Source organism: Rhea pennata, chromosome 2 (assembly GCF_028389875.1).
Source record: "Rhea pennata isolate bPtePen1 chromosome 2, bPtePen1.pri, whole genome shotgun sequence".
In the NCBI taxonomy this organism is placed as follows: Eukaryota; Metazoa; Chordata; class Aves; order Rheiformes; family Rheidae; genus Rhea; species Rhea pennata.
Window position 1 is genome coordinate 158,491,740 of NC_084664.1, and position 21,647 is coordinate 158,513,386.

At 42.0% G+C, this 21,647-nt stretch overlaps 1 protein-coding gene across 1 annotated transcript in view; it reads right to left on the reverse strand.

Annotated features, from left to right (window-relative positions):
• The window catches only part of FAM135B (family with sequence similarity 135 member B), a 138,798-nt gene that overhangs the window by 66,279 nt on the left and 50,872 nt on the right, over positions 1 to 21,647 (reverse strand). The window contains exon 3 of the mRNA XM_062568434.1: positions 5,497 to 5,636. Within this exon, the coding sequence (XP_062424418.1) occupies positions 5,497 to 5,636 (140 nt within the window). The remainder of the gene's footprint in view (positions 1 to 5,496; positions 5,637 to 21,647) is intronic.

Sequence of the window (21,647 nt, forward strand, 5' to 3'; positions counted from 1 at the left end):
TGACATATCCGAAAGCACACACCTAAAACAGGCCAGGCCAACTGATCTCTGTGCCTGTTTCTTCTGAATGACAATAGATGGAGCCTGGACAAATGTCTTGGTTCAGATATAGCTGAATTTTAGATGATTTAAGTTTGGCAAGTTAAATTCTACTTTCTCCAGCTGATTAGCACCTTAGCAATAGACTTCATAAGAGAAAGGCATTGAAGACAATGTCAAAGGCATCTAGCCCACTATGACAGGTATGATTCATAAAATATATAATATAAAACATGTTTAGGTATATTTTCAAAGATGAAACTATATCTAAATGTGTCTTTTTTTTATGGAAGCAAGGAAATTTACAGTCAAGGATTTATTGTATTTTGTCATAGTATGCAAAAACATAAAATTTAGACCCTTCCAAAGTAATATGGTATTTCTTTAACATGATCACAAGCACTGAGATGTGAGGAGAAAAATCCAAGCTCTGTTTGTTGAAAATGTACTTTCTCTTCTGTATTTGTCTGGAAACATCTGGAAGTATTTCTCTCTCTCAAAAAAAAAGACTTTTTCCTTTTCCCTTTTTATTGAGTTGTTGTCACTAAAAATCACGGTTGCTGGCAGTGGCAAAACAAATAATCATTACTGAAGCTGCAGGCTGAATTTAAACTAGAAATTCAACAGAAGTATGATGCTTCAGATGAAGCAAACCTCATCCACTGACAGAGGAGATGAAATTTGGGGGCTGAGCTTGGGTAGTTTTGAGCATCTGCAAGTGTCACTGAAATCAGCCTGAGCTTAAGCAAGTTCCATAGCTTCAGAGCCAGATGGCTAGTGACACCAGCACAAAACACCTTGAGGCAATGAGCATAAGTTTTGCTTAGTATATTGGAGGTGTAAGTACTAAGGCAAATGAAAACTAAAAGGTGGTTCAAAAATCACTGGACCCTCCTTGAGCAAATAGAGATGCAAACATCAGGAGTCTTCTGCATTGCTCAAGTATCTACATCTCTTTTCTCCAGGAGAACACGCAAGCTCAAAGGTTATCCATCTGTCAGACATGACAGAATGATGCACAATAATTTTATGCCGCACGTTTCTGTACAGCTTTGATTTCCTGATGAATTTCACTATCTTTTACTTTTTTCACTTATTAGAGCCACAAGTGCATAAGGGTTACAGGGAAACAACTGAAATGGCCTCTCCAGAGCACATATCGAAAAGGCACTGAAATTTCTGCCATTTATCAGTCTCTAATATGAAATAGTATTATCCTTAACTGAAATTCAGTTACTTCTTTTAGCACTTCTGGAACTAGTATGGCATTTTTCACAGTTATCATTTGCAAACTACATAATTTTCCAACACTCCGGTAGACTATTAGTTTTTTTTTTTTTTTTTTAACTCCCTCAGATCTTGGAGAAAAGATTTAAAGTTTAAGACCAAGCTACCTAGGACCTTAAAAATTGCTCTGGAATATCAATCAGTATTTGGCTGTTTAAGCCAAAGAATGGCCTTTCCTGACACTCTGTGAAGGGCCTTTGAGTAGTTTCTACACAGTTCTTTGACTACTCAATTCTGTTAACAATTAAAATTATAACTCATGAGGGAAAACGTAGCTCTCTTAGTGGAAATACATTCATACTAAGCAAGGAACATTATTCAGTTCTATAATATTCTCTGCTCTCAAAGAGAATAAGTGAAATTCAGAATAACTGACCTCTGGAAAATGCTACTATATTTCACATACTGAACTTGTCTCCAGTAAAAAAGCAAACAAACAAAAAAATCAGTTCTGAACAGAAATTTTGAAAACTTACTTTGAAATAGTGTACAGTACTACAGAACATAGAATCAATAGCATATTGATTCTATTTTTTTTTTTCAGTTAAATCAGGCAGGGCTGAAATTAATGTTGTTGTTTCCAACATGAGTAACTCTTCAGTTTTGCATCAGTTTAATGTTGCCCTACACTTTATTGTAACACCATCTTGTGCCTTGTGGAAGATAAAGTCTGTAAATTCAGTTTCCAGTTCTCTGTCACTGTGGTGTGTCTACATTTCCCCAGTGCTTCCACCCATTTCCCTATGAGCCCACGTGATTCTCCAGATAGTCCAGCATTCTCCATCCAGTCCAGCATTTAGGCTGTGGGTCCTGCTTTCTAACCTCTCCCTCTCTTGCCAAAGAAATGCCCTGATAGGAAAATGCTTTTTTTATTAAAAAGTTTGGTATTCATTCAACCAAAAGTTTTTCGAGCTGCAAAACAAACTACTCCTCTTTGTATTGCACCAAAACGGAATTAAGTAAGTGCATCACTTCCCTTTTGAAATCTAATTTTTTTTGTTCACAGCCAATCACCTGAAGCACTCAGGAAGGATTTTCCACCCTTTCCTCAGCTCTATATCGAATAATTTTCAGCAAGACATCATTGCTGAAGACAAGGTGAAAGGTCCAGCACAGAGAATCCTCTGGGATGGATCGTTTGTTCTTTAGTCGCTCTCTGGAAGTCAGATTGATTAGCAAGCCGGGGACCAGGAGGAAAGGTCTTCTTGTCCAATCAGCTCGGCAAGCAATGCGCCATGGAGAGAGATGGCAGAGAAAAGCAGTTTCCCCTCTTCACGCAACTAGATATGCATTGCTGGGAGTATCTGGAGGTACAGCCATCGGGTCTCTGGTGCTGGTGCCTCCTAAGCTCTCAGGCTTTCAAAGATGTTTAATCCTTTGCTTTAACTTTTAAGGACTGACATTGTAGTTGCAGCCAAAGTTTCTTGCCTTGTTATGATGTGGTTGGATAATAAATTACACTTCTTTGTAACACTAAAGGCTGCCTCAGCCCCACAATATTGTTTCCTACACATTCAAAGAATGCTCCATTCTGGGATGTTACTCAAAAAGTGATCTAATAAGCCAGAGAGCTTTAAGGCACCTTTTGAATGCTGAAGGTTGTGCTCAGCACCGTTTCTAGACTGATAATTGAGGCTTCTTTTATATAATGCCAGGCAAAGGAGACATATTTCCCTATTTAAGCTTATCTAGGGCTCTACAGAAAAACTGTAGCAAACAATCTATTCTGAGCATGCACATTGCTGGGTTTTGCCTTAAGCCTATCTCAGCAACCCGTTGTGTCAATGAAACTACCCTGGCTCCACGAGGAGAAAGCATGCTGCACACCTGATGTAATATTGGGTAATTACAGCTCTGAGAGGAGAGACTGTACAGAACATACTAACTCAATCACGTCTATCATCCAGTCTAACTCCCCTGTCCATTTATCAGATCTTCCACTTGCAGGAGAAGTGGTGAGCCAGTTCTTTACTCAGAACCCCCAAACCCACCATACCACACAACCGGTACAAATAGGACCGGGATCCTGTGCTAAATAAGCATATTAAAAAGGTGTTTAATAAAAGTATGCTAAATAAATTGACGTGTGATAAACAGAGCTAATATTTGAAGACCTCTAAGTATTTCCCTGACACCACATTGCAAGAGTCGCAGCCGGCGTATGAGACAGGAGACAAAGATGCAACACAGTCTCTGAACAGGAGCTGCTTATACAGCAAGGTTTCTTTTGAGCATTGTGCCCTGTCGGGTGACATGTTTTGGTTTCTTTTATAATACATGAAATTTATTTGTGATTTGTAAAGTCTTGGAGGACAAGATACTGGAGCAGGAAACACAGACCTGGGAACTTTAAGCAGAAGTGAATTGTGCTGATCTGCTCAGCACACAAAAGGTTCGACAACCCTTTATTTTGCATGCAGTCCTTTAGAGTGCCTTCAGCAGCTCATTCGGGACCAAAAAACCTGTTTCTCCTCTCCCCTGCAAATAAGAAGCAGCTTTAGCAAAAATAATGGAGTTTTGTCTGTGTAAAACCATTCCATAAGTACAGAATTAGGCAGCTGTCCCTCTCCCAAGGGTCCTCCTATGTGAAGAAGACTGAGAGGAACACAGCTCATCAGAATTCAGGATGAACTTCAGCTGTGAGGAATCTTGTGGGATCTTTATTTTTCATTTTGAGGGGTGCACAACTTTCCTGAATATTAATACAAAAATCATCAGAAATCATTCCTGCTCAGTGCAGCAAAAATTGCCATAATTTGAAAGGAAGTACTTTTAATCAGAGATGTTCCACGGTGGAAGGATAAGATTAATTTTCAATTAAGTGTGCTGGAACATTTTTCTAACGAATATTGATAGGTTTGCACTTACTAATTTTTCATATAAGCAGAAAACAATAATTCTAGGGAGGAATAAAGTGATGATACTGTATCTAAAAAAAAAAAAAGGAAAACAGTGAGAGGGAAAGGGAAGCATGTGCAATGAGCTTAAATTAAGTTTCCCATCTGTTTTAATTTATATACTTTATATATATGTGTGTGTGTGTGTACGTATAGATATACGGGTTGAAATCAGTCAAAACAGAAATTTTAAATCTCTTCCTCATCAAATACAAGTTCATATAAGGAAAGTTAGGCTAGCATGTCTGGGTCCAATTTAAACATACAGCACTTGGTCCAGACTGGCTGCATTTGTGGACCTATTTCTGATAGGATGCTGATTTTGCAAGAACAAGTGATGTCATGTGCATCTCACTATCACTGAGAGCTGGTGCCAATGCTATATAATCCATGCTAGTCTTGCACAGGCAAAGCACAGAGATGGCACACTGGGCCTGACCTTGAGTGCCATGCCACAGAGAATCTGTCACCCAATGGAGAAATGAGGAGAGAGACCTCAGTAGGGGCCCATTCTATCTGAGACATGACTGAGCAAATAAACCATGGACATCTTTCTTGGGCTATGGGGACAATCAGCTCCAGAAAGTCCGCACTGCACTCTCAGATCAAGAGCACTAAGGACAAGGATGAGGAGACCTTTGAGTGGCTCTGAGTGGAAAAGCCAGAGTAGCTTGGTCTCAGTACTGTCAAGTACTGTCATTGCTGGAGCAAGAAATAGTAGCGAGGAGAGGGGAGGAGAAGACAGCTGTAATGGGTAGTCAGAGGATGAGGTGGCCCTAGCAAGATTCACAGTTTTCTCAGGTAAGGTAAATCTACACAGATGTGTAAAACGAGTGATTTAGTGCACAAATGATGAATTCTGATTGGCACACTTGCATTTCTGATATGCTGCCATGCTCAAGTTTCAATTTCTTATTCCATTAGAAAGTCTGGCAGCAGGATTCAAACTGTTTCATAACTACGTAGGACTTGCCTGCCCAAATGCAGATGTTTTCAGTGCTGTTATTCACACCTAAACAAGCTCCCTCAAGTATCCCTAGGCAATATATGCAATAGTGGGTAAAGCATGGTTCATCTCCTCCTAATGCAGATGTTGGTATTTGGTTAGATAAATCATGCCCTCACCCCCATTGGCTACATGGGCCAGTTCTGTGACACTATGGGGATCCCAGAGTGACCTTTTACAGGGAGAAATCTATATTACGGAAACCTAAAGTTAAATAGGATGAATCCTCGCCCTTATGTTTTTCATGAACATCCCAAGACAACTCACCCTTTCACCATCCAGAAGCAGGTGCACTCTGAAGTTCATTGATTCATTAAGAACAATTTCTTCATTCCTGTACAAGATCTGAAATATTCTGCTATAAACATTGTTTTCATGAACACAGGCTGAGCAAAGGCTGGAATCACCTGTAAAACACAGACAGAATACCAAAATGATTTCTACAGGGAGATTATTTTCTCTCTTACACTTTCATTTCAGAATTATCTAGGATAGTTATATTACTACTTGTAATTAAACACTGGCATTCACAATAATGAATGTTAATGGAGCAGATTGTTATTGTGGGTTGTAGTTTCCCAGCCACGGTATTTAAAGAAAATAAATGCTAAATTGAAGCAGGCAGGCTGAATTTCAAAGCGAGAATGGCTGACCCTGTGACAACACTTACCCTACTAACTTTACTTCTAATGAAAGCTAGAGCATCAGATGTCTTCAGGGGCAGGGGGAGTTGGGGTGCTCTGCAGGAGCATGCGGACTGTGGGTGTTTAACAGCACAGACTGCATCTATGAAATTTCATCTTTTATCTGCAGTGGACATTTTTCAGAAAAGGGAGCTTTCTCGTCATCTCTGGTGCTTTCAGAAGTTACTGCTTGCAAGGGGACGCTAGCCAACAGCACTTCTCCAAGGTAGAGCCCAGAGAGGAAGAGGCATCATAAATTAAAATTCAGGAAAAGAAAAAAAAAAAAAAAGTAGCCTCATTTTTTTTCAAATTGCCAGAAGGCCTGTGAATTCCTTCAGGCCCTTAGCCTGTGTAAGAGTTGAAAAGTTATCCCATACAATTGGGATACAATAGTGAAATAGAGCACTCAAAAGCAAAAGCTCTAAGCTTCTGCACACTGAATTCAGACAATCAGTGGCTTGTGCCACTGATCAACCATCAAGTGCCAATATATTGCATCATCACAAATTAATTAAATATAAATTAAGGTGGGATTTATCCTTTCTCACTTCTAGGTGCTTCCAGTGTCTAAGTCTGTATCTGAGTTAATAGTTTTGGCTGTTTTGGAGCCTAAGGAATCGGACCAGAAGAGGGGGCCCACTTTAGAATGAGGTCAGTTGTAGCCTGAAGTCCACCCCTTACTAAGTAATTCTTCTTTCACTAAAGGCAGCACAGTATGATTTGCTTAGGTTTAGAAACCTACATTGGAGACAACAACATTTACTACAATGAATTTCTTCTGAAGAGTCTGCAGTGCCTGTCTATTTAACTAACAACTGGGCACCAAGAGTTCAGGTACTTTCAAGTTGTATCTGACTATTAATCAGAATCCCTTGTTAATTATAATTTCATTGCCTCAGAGCAACAACTTCCTGCAGAATTTAGTCAGTACCAATTTTATCTTTTTCCAGCATCTAGTGCTGTAGGAATCTGAGCTTTTGCAATATATTTCTCTAGCAAATGGTATATTGGAAATAGACATCTACAACTCCTGACAAGATGTGCTTAAAAAAAAATGTACCAGTATCAGTCCTTTAAAGAGAGACAGATCTGTGATCCTCCTTAGGAAGCCAGTAGGTACATGCTTTTTTAAAAGAGGGATGCTTTCTCAGAAGGTATTTCTGGGAATCTGGGTCTTTGCATAATTGTTTTGAGCCTATGAGCTGTGGTAAAATAAAAGTCCAGGTCAGAAAGTCTGCTACAGAGACTGCTGGTTCGTCAAGAGTCTCAGATCAGGACAGGTCTATTCCACTGTGTGAAAAGCTACTGCTTTTCTTTTCAATGCAAGAATCATACATAATTTGCAATTAGAAGTTGGTGAAGAGTGAAAATTTTCCAAGGTAAAGTTTGTTTGGGGGAAAAAATAAAAGAAGATGAAGAGCTAAAAAAAGGCACTACAGCCCCTGGTAGAGAAGTGAATGGAGCTTTGTCATTATAATGATTACGTTTTGTGGTGTCTGTCTGATGGAACTAAAAAAATGTAGATGAAGCTGCACCTTCTTAAAAAGTTCTGTTCTATGTAAGGAGAAAACAAGAGTTGATTGAATAGCAATAAGAAATAATTAGAAAGACCATAGGGCTGACATCCAAACAGCATTCAAAGCATTTTTCGATTACTGACTTCTACCAAGCACACCAAGCACACCTGGAAACAGCACAAGTGTGTCATCCTGCTATTGTCTTCCCATCACATATTCTGCACAATGTTATGCATAAGTCAGCCTAAATAGATACATATTTACTTCCTTATGTTACACCAGTTAGACTAGAATGTTTCAGCCTGATTATCTCTTCAAAAGCATGCAGTCATATTTATTTTAATTTAAACCTCATCATATTAGAGACATTGGGAAAATTATGTTAGAGGTATAATGCATTCGTCTTCCTATCTGGCAGACAAAAGGTACTTTATATTATTTGATTTGGATATTGATATACTGGTACTCTTTGAAGATAGAAAGTTTAATGTCATTTTCTTTTCAGACACACTCTGCACAGACCACTGCTAGTGTGTAACTACTTTAGGAGATAGATTTGCAAGGTGGCATAAAGAGCCCTTATTCTTGTTGGGAAGGTCAAAGCCAAAAACATGCTACAATGCTTCAGGATGCTTCAAATCAGTGTAAGTGGATATGATACCCCAGAGCCAAAAGACTGCTCAGTTTCAAGCAGGGACCTACTTTTGCAAAGGCCTACAGCAGATGAATGCCTGATGGTCTTCAGATTGACACAGTTCATCACTGCTAATCTGAATGGCAACAGCCTGCTTCTTTGCCTCTTAAATACCACACAAGGTTGTGGCTGGAGCTTCCTGGGAGAAGTCCTCAGCAGTATGAAAGTACCTGGACAATGCTGACCACTATGCAGGCATCCTACCCCTCCTCTAGGCAAAGGAGAACGGCTATGACTCTATATAAATGCAAGCACCTAGCCTGAACACGAGCATGCTTCTGTAAAGACAACCATGCTGGACTTCTTAGGCTATTTCCCCTGCTAGAGTAAGTGCTGATGCTGGAAGCTGAGATATTAATGGGCTCCTGATCAGCTGAGGTTTAGCACTTCTGAATACTGCTAATAATACTGCACAGAAGAATGGAATGGAATGGAACGGAATGAAAACCAAACAGTCTGAGTCCTCTAAGGAGTTGGATTCAACCATTGACATGCACAATTACTTGACTTTCCAGGCTCATAGTTTATTTTGTTGACACATGTGGTTCCAGCTAGCGGGTTTTTTGTTCTTTTTGCACAGTTTATATTTTGCTCTTACAGTGTACACCCCTCCCTCATGTGACACTTTCCTTCTCATCAATTTGACATAAAAATGAAAAAAATGAGACTCATTGAATGTTATGTGCATTAAAAGAGGAGAAGAAGGAACTATTTAAAAACCTTATTTTCTTCTTCTCAATCTATGTCATGATTAACTCATGGACAAAGCAATTGAATAATAGAACCCTTAAAATTATTGGCCTTCTTACATCCAGGCTACTACCCAAAGTAATTACTCAGTATGTCTTTTGACATATTTGCTGTTTGATGGCTTCGGTCTATATAACTGTCTCTATAGTGGTGATCTATATAAATGTTTATATTTATCTCTACTATCATAAACACCTCAAACATCTCAACGAAAAACTCTTCATTGTACATCAGATATGTTTTAAAATAACACACTTGTATTCTCAATAGCAAATTGAGCTGCAGAGTTTTACCTGTGAACAGAAACAGAACTCAGCTTTCGGAAGTCCTAATCCAGAATGTGACCCATCCTCTCCATATAACTAATAAAAAGATCAGCTTCACATTGATCATCGGTATCTTGTGTCCTCCCAGAATATTGAACTCAGCAAAACTCAGACTTGCAAACATAGAGAAATATTTACCAAAGAGGAGTATCTCTGCAACCTAAACTTTGAACTAATCAAGGATGTATTCCTTACTTTCAAGTACATACAGTGAACAGGTTATATGACTGTGTAAAGACTTCTTTCACTAAAGAGAAGTAATACTACACTAGACTTATGCTTCTTTAGACTACTGGATGAAAATATCATAATCTCCCTAACTTTTATAAACTGTGCACCTTGTTCCCAGGATACTGTCCGACACTAATCACTCACCTCTTTCTAAACCCACAGACTTGTCTGCTAACAAAATCAATGGTACCAAGACCGGCATTTGTCACTACTGACGTTATTCTGTGCACACACATGCATCTCTGCCTTTTGGCACAAAGCATAGGATGGTGTGAGAACCATCAGGTCCTCCTAAATATCCTTCTGACATAACCTCAGTTTTCCAAACTGCTCCACACTGTGCCTACGCAGATCAATAGTCATGTGTAAGCAAGGGAAGACCAATACAGTGTGTAGTAACTGCTGGGAGCTCTCACTTCTTTTTGAGGGTTGGTGCTAAGACTGTGCTGACCTCTGTGCAGCTCTTTATTCCAGGCTTTCAAATGCCTGAACTTGGTGAACTCAACAAGGAAATTCTAATTTTGTAGTAATAAGCTTTTTTCAGTACTTGAGCAGAAATTTGCTCAAGTAAATTTCTTTTTTTAGGAGATTTATTTGTGATACTGTCAGTGTCTCTTAAGCTAGAAAGAAGATTTTCCTGCCTCATTTTCCTAAGTGGCCATTCCATTTATTGCTTACTTTCTTTAGGTGAAATTGACCTCTAAAATATCTGTAAGAACCATCACAAGCACAAACAGGACAGCTGTGCTCCACAACATTCCTCTAAGGGAATGAGAAAAATCTGTTCATCCACCTTCCTCTCTCTCTTTCTATTCCTTCCAGGAGAAATATATTGCCTTCCTACCACCACCCCTACCAATCCCTTTAAAGACTACTAAGTAATGTGTTAAAAATGAAAAGACCCTTTGCAAGCTTGCACACTTCCACATCCACATATCATAGGCTAGCTGTATAAACCACTCAGTTTATCATGCCCTGCTCTTTCACCATATCCATATCTGACTTAGCAAGCTCTTCCAGATTCGTCCTGGCATACCTAACCTTTCCACCTGGAAGTGAAAATAGATGGGGATGCCTAAATGTTTTTCTAGCACATCATAAACTACTCATGACTTGAAAGAATCAGTGGGAGGCATTGTTATTTAGATCCTGGAGGCCCTTGAAAAACATCTCTGCAGATAAAATTACAAGGAAGTAGCTGGTGAATATTTGACCTCTACACAAAAAATGTTTTACTTATCTTCAGCCTAATTTAGCTATAATTTCAACTACATTGCTCTGAAGATCACCACCAACAGAAAAGAACTTGAAGCAAAGATTATCTGTCAGTGGCAGATGTGTAAAAATAAGTAGAAGAAATTAATTTTGCATAATATCTAAGCATGTATAAAGAGTGATAGGATAGTAGAGAAAGAAAAAACAACAGATATGTCTAATATATTTAAGGCAGTGGAACAGGACCTGAAGAACAACATCAGAAACCTGAGTCCTCTACAGAGGACTGTAAGAACAGATCGAATCTCATTAATCATTGCTTTGCCTGTTTGTAATGGATATAATTTGATGCATTTTGTAGTTGTTGATAATGAATCCACTTTAGCAATCTAATGTAATTCTAATGTAATCTGTTTGTGATTTGAAGGGGTGTGATAAACCAGAATTGCTGTTTTTCCTCACTGTAGGGTTTTCCTTGCTCACCTCCTTGAACGACACTCTGGTGAGTCAACTGAATGTGTTCCCTCAATTGTCTGGCCAGATTGGCAGCACCCTTCAGGTGATGCACAGCACTAGCAGGCCTCTTAACTTTGTACTTCCTAATTTTCAATTGTTCTCATTTGTTTTATCTCTACTTGCCATACTCTAGCACCAGTCTTCATGTGGGGACAGGAAGAAAACATTTTGAGCAAAAAATGTTCAAAGTTGCTGATTCATTTTGCAGGTCAGAACACCTCCTCCAGCTTTCCAAGTTCCTAGGACTCATGCTAAATAGACTAACACTCATTCCCCCAAATGTTTCTGGCCAGTCATCCTGATTTTCCTCTTCAGATATCCCACTTCCCTCTTTTTCAATTCTAAGCCTTTCTAACCTCCATTCTAAGCAGGATATAGACAGGGTATTCTCAGAGAGCAGACAGCTTCAGGAGTCCCAGCCTCCCACAGCAGAGGAGCTGCTGGAGGGCTTTGTGTCGAGTGAAACGGTACATCACAACACTGCAGAAGAAGGCTGGAAACTGGTCACTTCTCATAGCAGGAGCAAGACTCTTACTCCTCCTGAAGACTTGCAATTGAGGAACAGGTTTAGTGCCCTCCAGGCTGAGGAGGAGCTGGGCATGGTTCCAAGGGAAGCAACTGGGCTGACAGACCCTGTGCCTTGCTTGAACACCCAGGAGAAGTAGCAAGTGCTTGTCCTGGGTGACTCCCTGCTGCAGGGGACGGAGGCACTTACCTGCCGACCTGATCTCCTGCTGAGAGGGGTCTGTTGCCTGCCAGGGGCCTGAATATGAGATGTCATGGAAGGGCTGCCAAGGCTTGTCTACGTGTGGGAGTATTACCCTCTGCTGCTCTTCCATGTGAGCACTAACGATACCAAGGGCAAATTGGAAACCATAAATCAGGACTTGAGAGCTCTGGGGATGGTGGTCAAGGGTGTGGGAGCCCAGGTCATTTTCTCCTCAATCCTACCAGTGAGGGGGAAGGATGGGAGGAGGAGCAGAGGGATTTTCCAAGTTAACAACTGTCTGTGCCACTGATGTTGGCAACAGGGTTTTGGTTTCAATGACCACGGCACTGTGTTTGAAGGTCAACAACTGACAGGGAGAAATGTGATCCACCTCGCTAAGTGAGGCAATTGGCCAGCCTGGTAAGGATGAGATACACGAGAAGGCTGTGCTGCCATTCAGAGAGACCTCGACAGGTTGGAGAGTTGGGCAGAGAGAAACCTCAGGAAACTCAACAAACGCAAGTGCGGAGTTTTGCAGTCCTGCCTCTAGGGAGGAATCACCCGAAGTGCCAGTACAGGCTGGGGGCTGACCTGCTGGAAAGCAGCTCCCCACCTGGGAGTCATGGTGGACAAAAAGCTGACCATGAGCCAGCAATGTGCCCTTTTGGCCAAGAAGGCAAATGGTATCCTGGGTTGTGTTAGGAGGAGTGTTGACTTTAGATAGAGCGAGATTATCCTCCTCTATTCAGTGCCAATGAGGCCACATCTAGACTACTGTGTCCATTTCTGTGCTCCTCAATACAAGAGAGACCAGGGAGCTACTGGAGGGAGTCCAGCAGAGGGCTACTAGGATGATGAAGAGACTGGAGCATCTCTCATCCCAGGACAGGCTGAGAGAGCTGGGACTGTTCAGCCTGGAGACGACTTAGGAGGGATCTTGACAATGTGTATAAATGCCTGAAGAGAGAATGTGAAGAGGATGGGACCAGACTCTTCTCAGTGGTGCCAAGCGACCGGACAAGAGGCAACAGACACAAACTGAAGCACAAGAAGTTCCCCCTGAATATGAGGAAGAATGTCTTTCCTGTGAGGATGACAGAGCACTGGAACAGGGTGCCCAGACAGGTTGTGGAGTCTCCCTCTCTGGAGATATTCAAAATCTGGCTTGGATGCAATCCTGTGCAATGTGCTGTAGGTGACCCTGCTTGAGTTTGGACTGGATGATCTCTCAGGGTTCCTTCCAACCTTCACTATTCTGTGATTCCATGATTCTCTGATCCTCTGCTCTCCGCATGCCTGTCATCTCTTCCTCCCTTTAAATCTCCTTCCTTCCAACCATCATGTACTCACATTTTTTTTCCTCTTTCTTTACAAAAATCACAGAATCAGTAAGGTTGGAAGGGGCCTCTGGAGATCATCTAGTCCATCCTCCCTGCTCAGTGGGTCACCTAGAGCATGGTAGACAGGGTTACATCCAGGTAGGCCTTGAAGATCTCCACAGAAGGAGACTCCACCACCTCCCTGGGCAACCTGGGAGTCCAGGGCTCCGTCACTCTCACAGGGAAGAAGTTCCCCCTCACGGTCAGGCAGAACTTCTGCCCATTGCCTCCTCTCCTGTCACACGGGACAACTGAAAAGAGTTTGTCCCCGTCCCCTTGACACCCTCCCTTCAGGTACTTGTACACATTGATCAGATCCCCCCTCAGTCTTCTCTTCCCCAGGCTGAAGAGGCCCAGCTCTCGCAGCCGTTCCTCATAGGGCAGGTGCTCCAGCCCTCTGATCATCTTTGTAGCCCTGCACTGGACTCTCTCCAGTAGCTCCATGTCTCTCTTGTGCTGGGGAGCCCAGAACTGGACCCAGTAATCGAGATGAGGCCTCCTCAGGGCTGAGTAGAGGGGCAGGATCACCCCCTCAACCTGCTGGCAACACTCTTCCTAATGCAACCTAGGACACCATTGGCCTTCTTGGCTACAAGGGCACATTGCTGGCTCGTGGTCAACTTTTTGTCCACCAGCACTCCCAGGTCTTTCTCTGCAGAGCTGCTCTCCACAAGGTCAGCCCCCAGCTTGTACTGGTGCCTAGGGTTATTTCTCCCTAGATGCAGGACTCTGCCCTTGCCCTTGTGGAACCTCAGGAGGTTCCTCTCCACCCAACTCCCCAGCCAGTCCAGGTCTCTCTGAATGGCAGCACAGCCCTCAGTTGTGTCAGCCACTCCTCCCAGCTTGGCATCATCAGCAAACTTGCTGAGGATGCACTCCATTCCCTCATCCAGGTCATTGATGAAGAAGTTGTATAGGATGGGACCCAGTACTGAGCCCTGGGGGACGCCACTAGCTACAGGCCTCCAACTGGACTCCATGCCACTGATGACGACCCTCTGAGCTCTGCCTTTCAGTCAGTTCTCAATCCACCTCACTGTCCACTTGTCTAACCCATGCTTCCTGAGCTTCTCTAAGAGGATGTTATGGGAGACAGTGTCAAAAGCCTTGCTGAAGTCAAGGTAAACAACGTCCACTGCTCTCCCCTCATCCCCCCAGCCAGTTAGTCCATCCTAGAAGGCTATCAGGTTGGTTAAGCAGGATTTCCCCTTGCTGAATCCATGCTGGTTACTCCTGATCACCTTTTTTTCCTCCATATCTCTGGAGATGGCATCCAGAATGAACTGTTCCATCCCCTTTGCAGGGATGGAGGTGAGGCTGACTGGCCTATAGTTGCCTGGGTCCTCCTTCGTGCCCTTCTTGAAGACTGGAGTGACACTGGCTTTCTTCCAGTCCTCAGGCACCTCTCCAGTTCTCCAAGACCTTTCAAAGATGATGGAGAGCGGACTGGCAACAACATCCACCAGCTTCCTCAGTACCTGTGGGTGCCTCCCATTTGAGCCCATGGATTTGTGGATGTCTAGCCTGCCCAGAAGGTCTCTAATCCTTTCCTCCTCAACCAAAAGAAAGTCTTCCCTTCTCCAGACTTTCTGCCTCACGTCCAGGCTGCAGGATTCCTGGGGGCTGCCCTTAGCAGTGAAGACTGAAGTACAGAAGGCATTCAGTAATTCTGCCTTCTCTGTATCCCTTGTCATCAGGGCCCCTGCCCCATTCAGTAGTGGCCCCACATTTTCCCCAGTCCTCTTCTTGCTGCTGAGGTATCTGAAGAAGCCCTTCCTGTTGTCCTTGACATCCCTTGCCAGACTCAATTCCAGCTGGGCCTTAGCCTTCCTCGCAGCATCTCTACATACTCTGGCTGCATTCCTATAATTCTCCTAAGCAGCCTGTCCCTCTTCCATAGTCTGTGTGTTTTCTTCTTCTGTCTGAATTTGGCCAAGAGCTCCTTGCTCACCCATGCAGGTCTCCTGCCTCCTTTGCTGCCCTTCTTACTCATAGGGATGCACCACTCTTGAGCTTGGAGGAAGTGATGTTTGAATAGTAGCCAGGTCTCCTGGACCCCACATCCTTCTAGGGCCTTAACCCATGAGCTTCCACCAATTAGGTCTCTGAAGAGCCCAAAGTCTGCTCTCCTGAAGTCCAGGGTTGCAGTCCTGCTTGTTGCCTTACTTCTTTCCTGCAGGATCCTGAACTCCACCATCTCATGGTTACTGCAGCCAAGGCTGCCCCCAACCTTCACATCTCTAACCAGTCCCTCTCTGGTGGTAAGGACAAGATCCAGCAGGACACCCTTCCTCGTAGGCTCCTCCACCATTTGTGACAAGAAGTTATCATCGATGCATTGCGGGAGCCTCCTGGACTGTTTGTGCCTTGCTGTGTTGTCCCTCCAGCAGATGTCAGGGTGGCTGAAGTCCCCCAGGAGAACCAGGGCCTGTGATCTTGAGGCTACCTCCAGCTGCCTATGGAAGGCCTCATCAACTTTCTCTTCCTGGTCAGGTGGCCTGTAGTAGACACCCACAACAGTGTCCCCCATGTTAGCCTGCACTTTGATCTTTACCCACAAGCTCTCAGAATGGCTTGAGCAGTTTCAGAGCTGCTCTCTCTCAACAACAATTCCTGCACAAAGCAAATTGAAAATTCACCTTGACAAAATCGACTGGCAATGATGTACGTATACCTCAACCTCTAGTTTCTGTCAAGGAGACACTTTGAATTGGCAATGCCTTGGCATAGACAAGACTTCATGATGAATGATTCCCCCAGAGCCACCTTAGTCATGTGGACCCTTGCTGTTTGCTAGATATAGGAGAGTCCATTTTTTTGCACTCCGCAACCTGTTTATCATGTTGGCGATTAGCATGCTCCAACCCAGACAGCTAAATTCTTTCTATAATTACATTTTCAATTGTACTTCCCTGTGAAGTCAGTCACTGTCAAAGAAAAATGGAATAAACCTAGGCAAAGAATCATTTCAAGGGTAGTAGGCATCCAGGTCTGAGACACAGATTTGCCTAAGAACTTTAGTATAATCTGATTCTTTGAGAAATGCTGGTTTTTCATCAGGATTTTATTTCATCAGGATTTTAAAACACATAAACACATTATCACGCAATCCCTAACACAGAATTCCCACACTAAGCAATATTCCTATGATACAAGACTACTTTCAAAGCTACATGTGAAATACATGTATATATTTAGAGCCTTTCTGATAAAAAACAACAGTTAGAAAGGAAGAGGTTCTTGATTATAAAGCTACAGAGAGATAATGCCCAGCTCAAATGATCAACATTATATCACTTTTTCATTATTTTTTAATTCTGTTTCTAATAGATAGCAGAAACAGGAATAAAAGTGCAAAACTGAGTACTTGGCTTATCTTAAAATCAACTACTTTTCATAGAATCATAGAACTAGTAAGGTTGGAAGGGACCTCTGGAGATCATCTAGTCCAACCTCTTCTAAGAATAACCTTAAATAATGTTGGATTTCCCTACACAACAAGGAGCAAGAGACATAAATGAGATGTGAAAAAGCCGTATTCTCCAGAGAAAACATGCTAAAACCTCTCTTGAAGAGAATATTGTTCTATACAACTTCTCTATTAATCTCGTAGGACTTGACTACTGCAGACTTGCTGAGAAGTACCAGGGGAAAACACCACACTTACATCCCCTAGTTAGCTTAGCTTTTATTATAAATCACCTTCAACATTTGTCAAAGAAAGAGCAGAGACAGGATTTATCCTGGCTCTGTCCTTTATTCTCTAACCCAGAATTGATCACAGAGAAGCAAGATAACTTACTTCTTTTTTTCAAAACAAGAAGCAAAGAAATGTGGTGGCTCAGTCCCGGCACTCTGCTGCTGGAGACATAACATCACATTGCACTGCCTACACAGAGTGTAGATGAAGACAATCCAGCCATGATTACTGCGTGGTTACTGCAGACACATATTTTTTATTCTAAATGTAAAGTTACAACTCCAGGAAATATCATTGTGATGGAGGTAAGCTTTTTGAAACACGAGTTCAGGTTTATATCATGCTTTCTCCAGAAGTAGCACTCTGCCACTTATTAAGTACTGTGTCTAAAGGTCTAAAACATACAGGGAGTGATTAAAGAGTCAGGAAAAAATCCATATGGAAAACAGATCTAACTTAACATCTAATTTTTTTAATGCCTTTATGACTGCAGCACAGGAAACAAGATAATTACTCAATCACTGGCAACTTCTTGAATCTCTCTTATTATTTGAGAAAAACAGTATTATTACTCTGCTGTTCAAAGAAATGGAAATACAAGGTTCAGCTAGGCTTTGTTTAATGAAAGAGATTTTCCTTAAAACACAAGGAAACCAAGATGTTGTCATTGTAGATGAAGCTTTACTCTAAATATTTCATTGTGAATAATGGTGTACACTTAAGTATTTGTATTTCAGATTAATTCACAGCCACAAGAAACATGTCATGGTTTCTGCAGTTGGGCTCTCAACACAAGTAAATCTCAGAGACTTACCGTACCATTACATGTAGGAGGTTTGTTCTCCCAGGTCACTCATGCACAGATAGATGAAGGGCATTACAACACATTCACTAGAGAAAGAGCTGTAAGCATTCTGGCATCTTCCTACCAACAAACCTTATGTTACTACCCACGCAGCCAAACTGTGTCAGCAGTTCATGTGATCTTTCCTAATCTGCTTCAGTGTAAAGTTATCTGATACTAAATCGTTGTAGAAGTCTGTTTAAACTGAGATACGGGACCATGCCTTGCAGCAGATTAGTCACATGATCTATCAGTGCAGTTGAATGGGGAGGATGCTAAGAAACAAGTACAGACAGTAATGTCTTTAGTGTCTCAGGGTGGACTAGCTGTATCCCACCTACACATATCCACAGAGATTTCTATGGCACACATCTTCTTAGTTGGTACTGTCATAAAATTAACTCAAACGTATTGAGTGCCTGACTACCTTTCTCTCTTATCCAGACACACACTTTGGACAGGCCTATCTCTTGGTTTTCAGTATCTGAAACTCCCCTTGACACCAAAGGGAATGTTGCCATTCAGAGGGACCTCAACAGGCTGGAGAGATGGGCAGAGAGGAACCTCATGAAGCTCAACAAAGGCAAGTGCAGAGTCCTGCACCCAAGGAAGAATAACCCCGTGTGCCAGTGCTGGGGGCTGACCTGCTGGAAAGCAGCTCAATGGAAAAAGACCTCGGAGTGCTGGTGGACAGAAAGCTGACCATGAGCCAGCAATGTGCCCTTTTGGCCAAGAAGGCAAACGGTATCCTGGGTTGCATTAGGAGGAGTGTTGCCTTTATATTGAGGGAGATTATCCTCCCCCTCTATTCAGTGCCAATGAGGCCACATCTAGACTACTGTGTCCAATTCTGTGCTCCTCAATACAAGAGAGACCATGGAGCTACTGGAGGGAGTCCAGAGGGAGGGAGTAGCAGAGGGCTACTAGGATGATGAAAAGACTGGAGCATCTCTCATCCCAGGACAGGCTGAGAGAGCTGGGACTGTTCAGCCTGGAGACGACTTAGGAGGGATCTTGACAATGTGTATAAATGCCTGAAGAGAGAATGTCAAAAGGATGGGACCAGACTCTTCTCAGTGGTGCCAAGCGACCGGACAAGAGGCAACAGACACAAACTGAAGCACAGGAAGTTCCCCCTGAATATGAGGAAGAACTTCTTTCCTGCAAAGATGACAGAGCACTGGAACAGGGTGCCCAGACAGGTTGTGACATCTCTGTCCTTGGGAATATTCAAAAGCCTGGGTAGGGTCCTATGCAATGTACTCTAGGTGACTCTGCTTGAGGAGGGGAGTTCGACAAGATGATCTCCAAAAGTGGAACACTTGTAGAACATGCTAATTTTGCTCTTTTTTAAAGAGAAAAATAGGACACGTAGACTTTCCTCAAATTAATAGTATACTATCTTGTTAAAAACCAAGCATTGTACTGCAAAATATAACTAAAAGAGACCAGGAAGTCTTGTACAAATAATCCTGTTTATCTTACTTGTGTTTTTTTTTTTTTTTTTGCCCCCTTTGCCATCTGTTAGATCCATATGCCTTCTTAAACAACAGCTAATTATAGCTGCAAATAATCAAATAGTGATAACTGCTGCAAGCTTCTACTGGAGATTTATTTTCTTCTTTATAAGAATTTCCCCCCTCCAAAACAGACTTTGAAACAATTGCTTTTCTACAGTTTTCGATCTTGAGTACGCAGTAGTTGTAGTTGATGCATGTGTAATTGTGTTAACATATGGGAAAAAAAATATGACAGGCTGCAGTAATAATAAGGAGCCAAAGTACAGTTTTTGCCAATACAATAAAAGCGGTGACCTTGAGACAGAAAGTGACTATTTCTAATAAATATTCACTGATGTGTCTACTGTAGCAGAGCTCTTTGTGTTCTGTGTTTTCCTGTCATTTTTGTAGTCAGTGCAAGCTGAAGCACTGTTGTTATGGGCTATCGACATTCAAGAACGGGACTATTAAATGTTAGGTCAAGAGAAAATAAAATTTGAGCTAAACCATAACACCATGGAATGGATTATTCTTAAAAAAAAAAATCAAGGCAGCAGGTATGGAATTAGGGAGGGACAGCATCATTTAGAAGTATAAAGCAGAGCAAATACCCTTTTCACTGTACATGATTCATGTAATCTCCTGAGAAATTCTGAAGATGTTAGAATATTTTAGCTGTGCTATAGTATGTCTTGTCCCATCTTCCCTGCACTGACCACGTGCAAAACAGGGCTCTCCCTGGCGTTCGTGTGGACATCAGGAATCTGAGAATCAACAGCTCAAGCGTGTCAGTGGGTGGGGACTTTCCAGTTGCCAAGGATTTAGTGCAGGAAGAGGTAAGAACAGCTATGTGAGTGATTACTTTTTAATTAAAAGATAAGCCATGTTTTCTGACACTTCACTTCTTTACAGAGCAACTCTCATTGAATTACAGTCCCAAAATATTCCTCCTCTGCCCTGTGCTGCTCCATAGACTGACAGGGAAAATAAACATCCCTGTCACAAAATTATCTAGCTTTTAGCATTGGAAGAACATGTGCAAAGAAGGGTTCAATACTAAAATTAAATTTTGGAAGAGTTTTCAGCCAATTTAGAGAACAATAAGTGTCCTAATGAGTTTAAAAAGTACAAGACTTCACTTTCATGTCCAATAGACATTTGCATAAATGTCCATTTACATCATTCAGGTAATGTTTTATAGCTGTCTCCAATGTCAATGTCACTTTGCATTGCTGTGTAATGTGAAAAGGCTGAAGGATAAAAATGAATTCAGTCCTAAATATAGTAAATGAGGAGTTGAAGTGTCTTTGAAAACTCCAAAACACCAGATATCTCTTTCAGCATCACAAGACCATGACAATTTCAGACTGTCATGCTGACCTCCTGGTCAGTTTGGAACTTCTCTAGCAGGATTTTTTTTTTCCCTGAAAAAAGGAAAGTGGAAATAGTTATTTTAAGTTAATTCATTCTTGCCTTCAGCCAGGTCGTTTTTTCCCATTATTATTGCCACAACTTCTTTGTGTGAATCAGTGGTGTAAAGAACAGGAAGTCCTGACAAAGAGGTGCAAGTAGAAAGTTTATCTTGTTTCAGGGAAGGGGGGAAAAAAGAAAAAAAGAAAAGAATTTTCCAGGAAAATTCATTCCACCTAGTCTGCCTCTGTAAAGGACTGTAAGTCCCCAGTATGCTTCCTATCTACCTGCTGCAGAAAGATGCAGAAAGAGCTCCCCCCCACCCCGTAAAGCTCATATTAGAAGAATTTATTAGACTATATAACATGCTACAAACTTACATGAAATAATGCCAATTAAATTTTTTTGGCTAGATAAAAGCATATTGGTCAAGTAAGCAGTAGAAGTTCATCCCTCAGACCCTGCAATGAGGAAAGCATATAGGTGGACATAGACATCAAGGCATTGTCTCCAGACCATGACCTCTTCTCACATCATCTGAAACAGCAGATCTTTTTTTACACAGGATCACAGATGGATTTCTTTGGATGAGTTAGAAGAAAATGTGAAGATATGCAAACTCACTAAGTGCAAAGGAGCAAAAGTGGAGTGAAGGAACTGCATGCACCCAGGCATCCGTGGACTCACAACTATGCTTGCTGATGTAGCAGGTCAGATCCCAAGCTGCAAGTGTTAAACAGTAAGGTTTGCTCAGCTGTGCCTAAGGATGAGGTTGGAAAGAGAGAAGAGTAAACGGGCTTGATGTGCACTCAGCCTCAAATGCTTCTGGATCATTTGGACGCTCTCCAGTGCTATCTCAGGGACTACAAAACCTATGGTCTGCACAGCCATCCAGGCATGATCACACAGTCTCTTCTGTGGACTCCTCTCAGGACCTACAAAGAG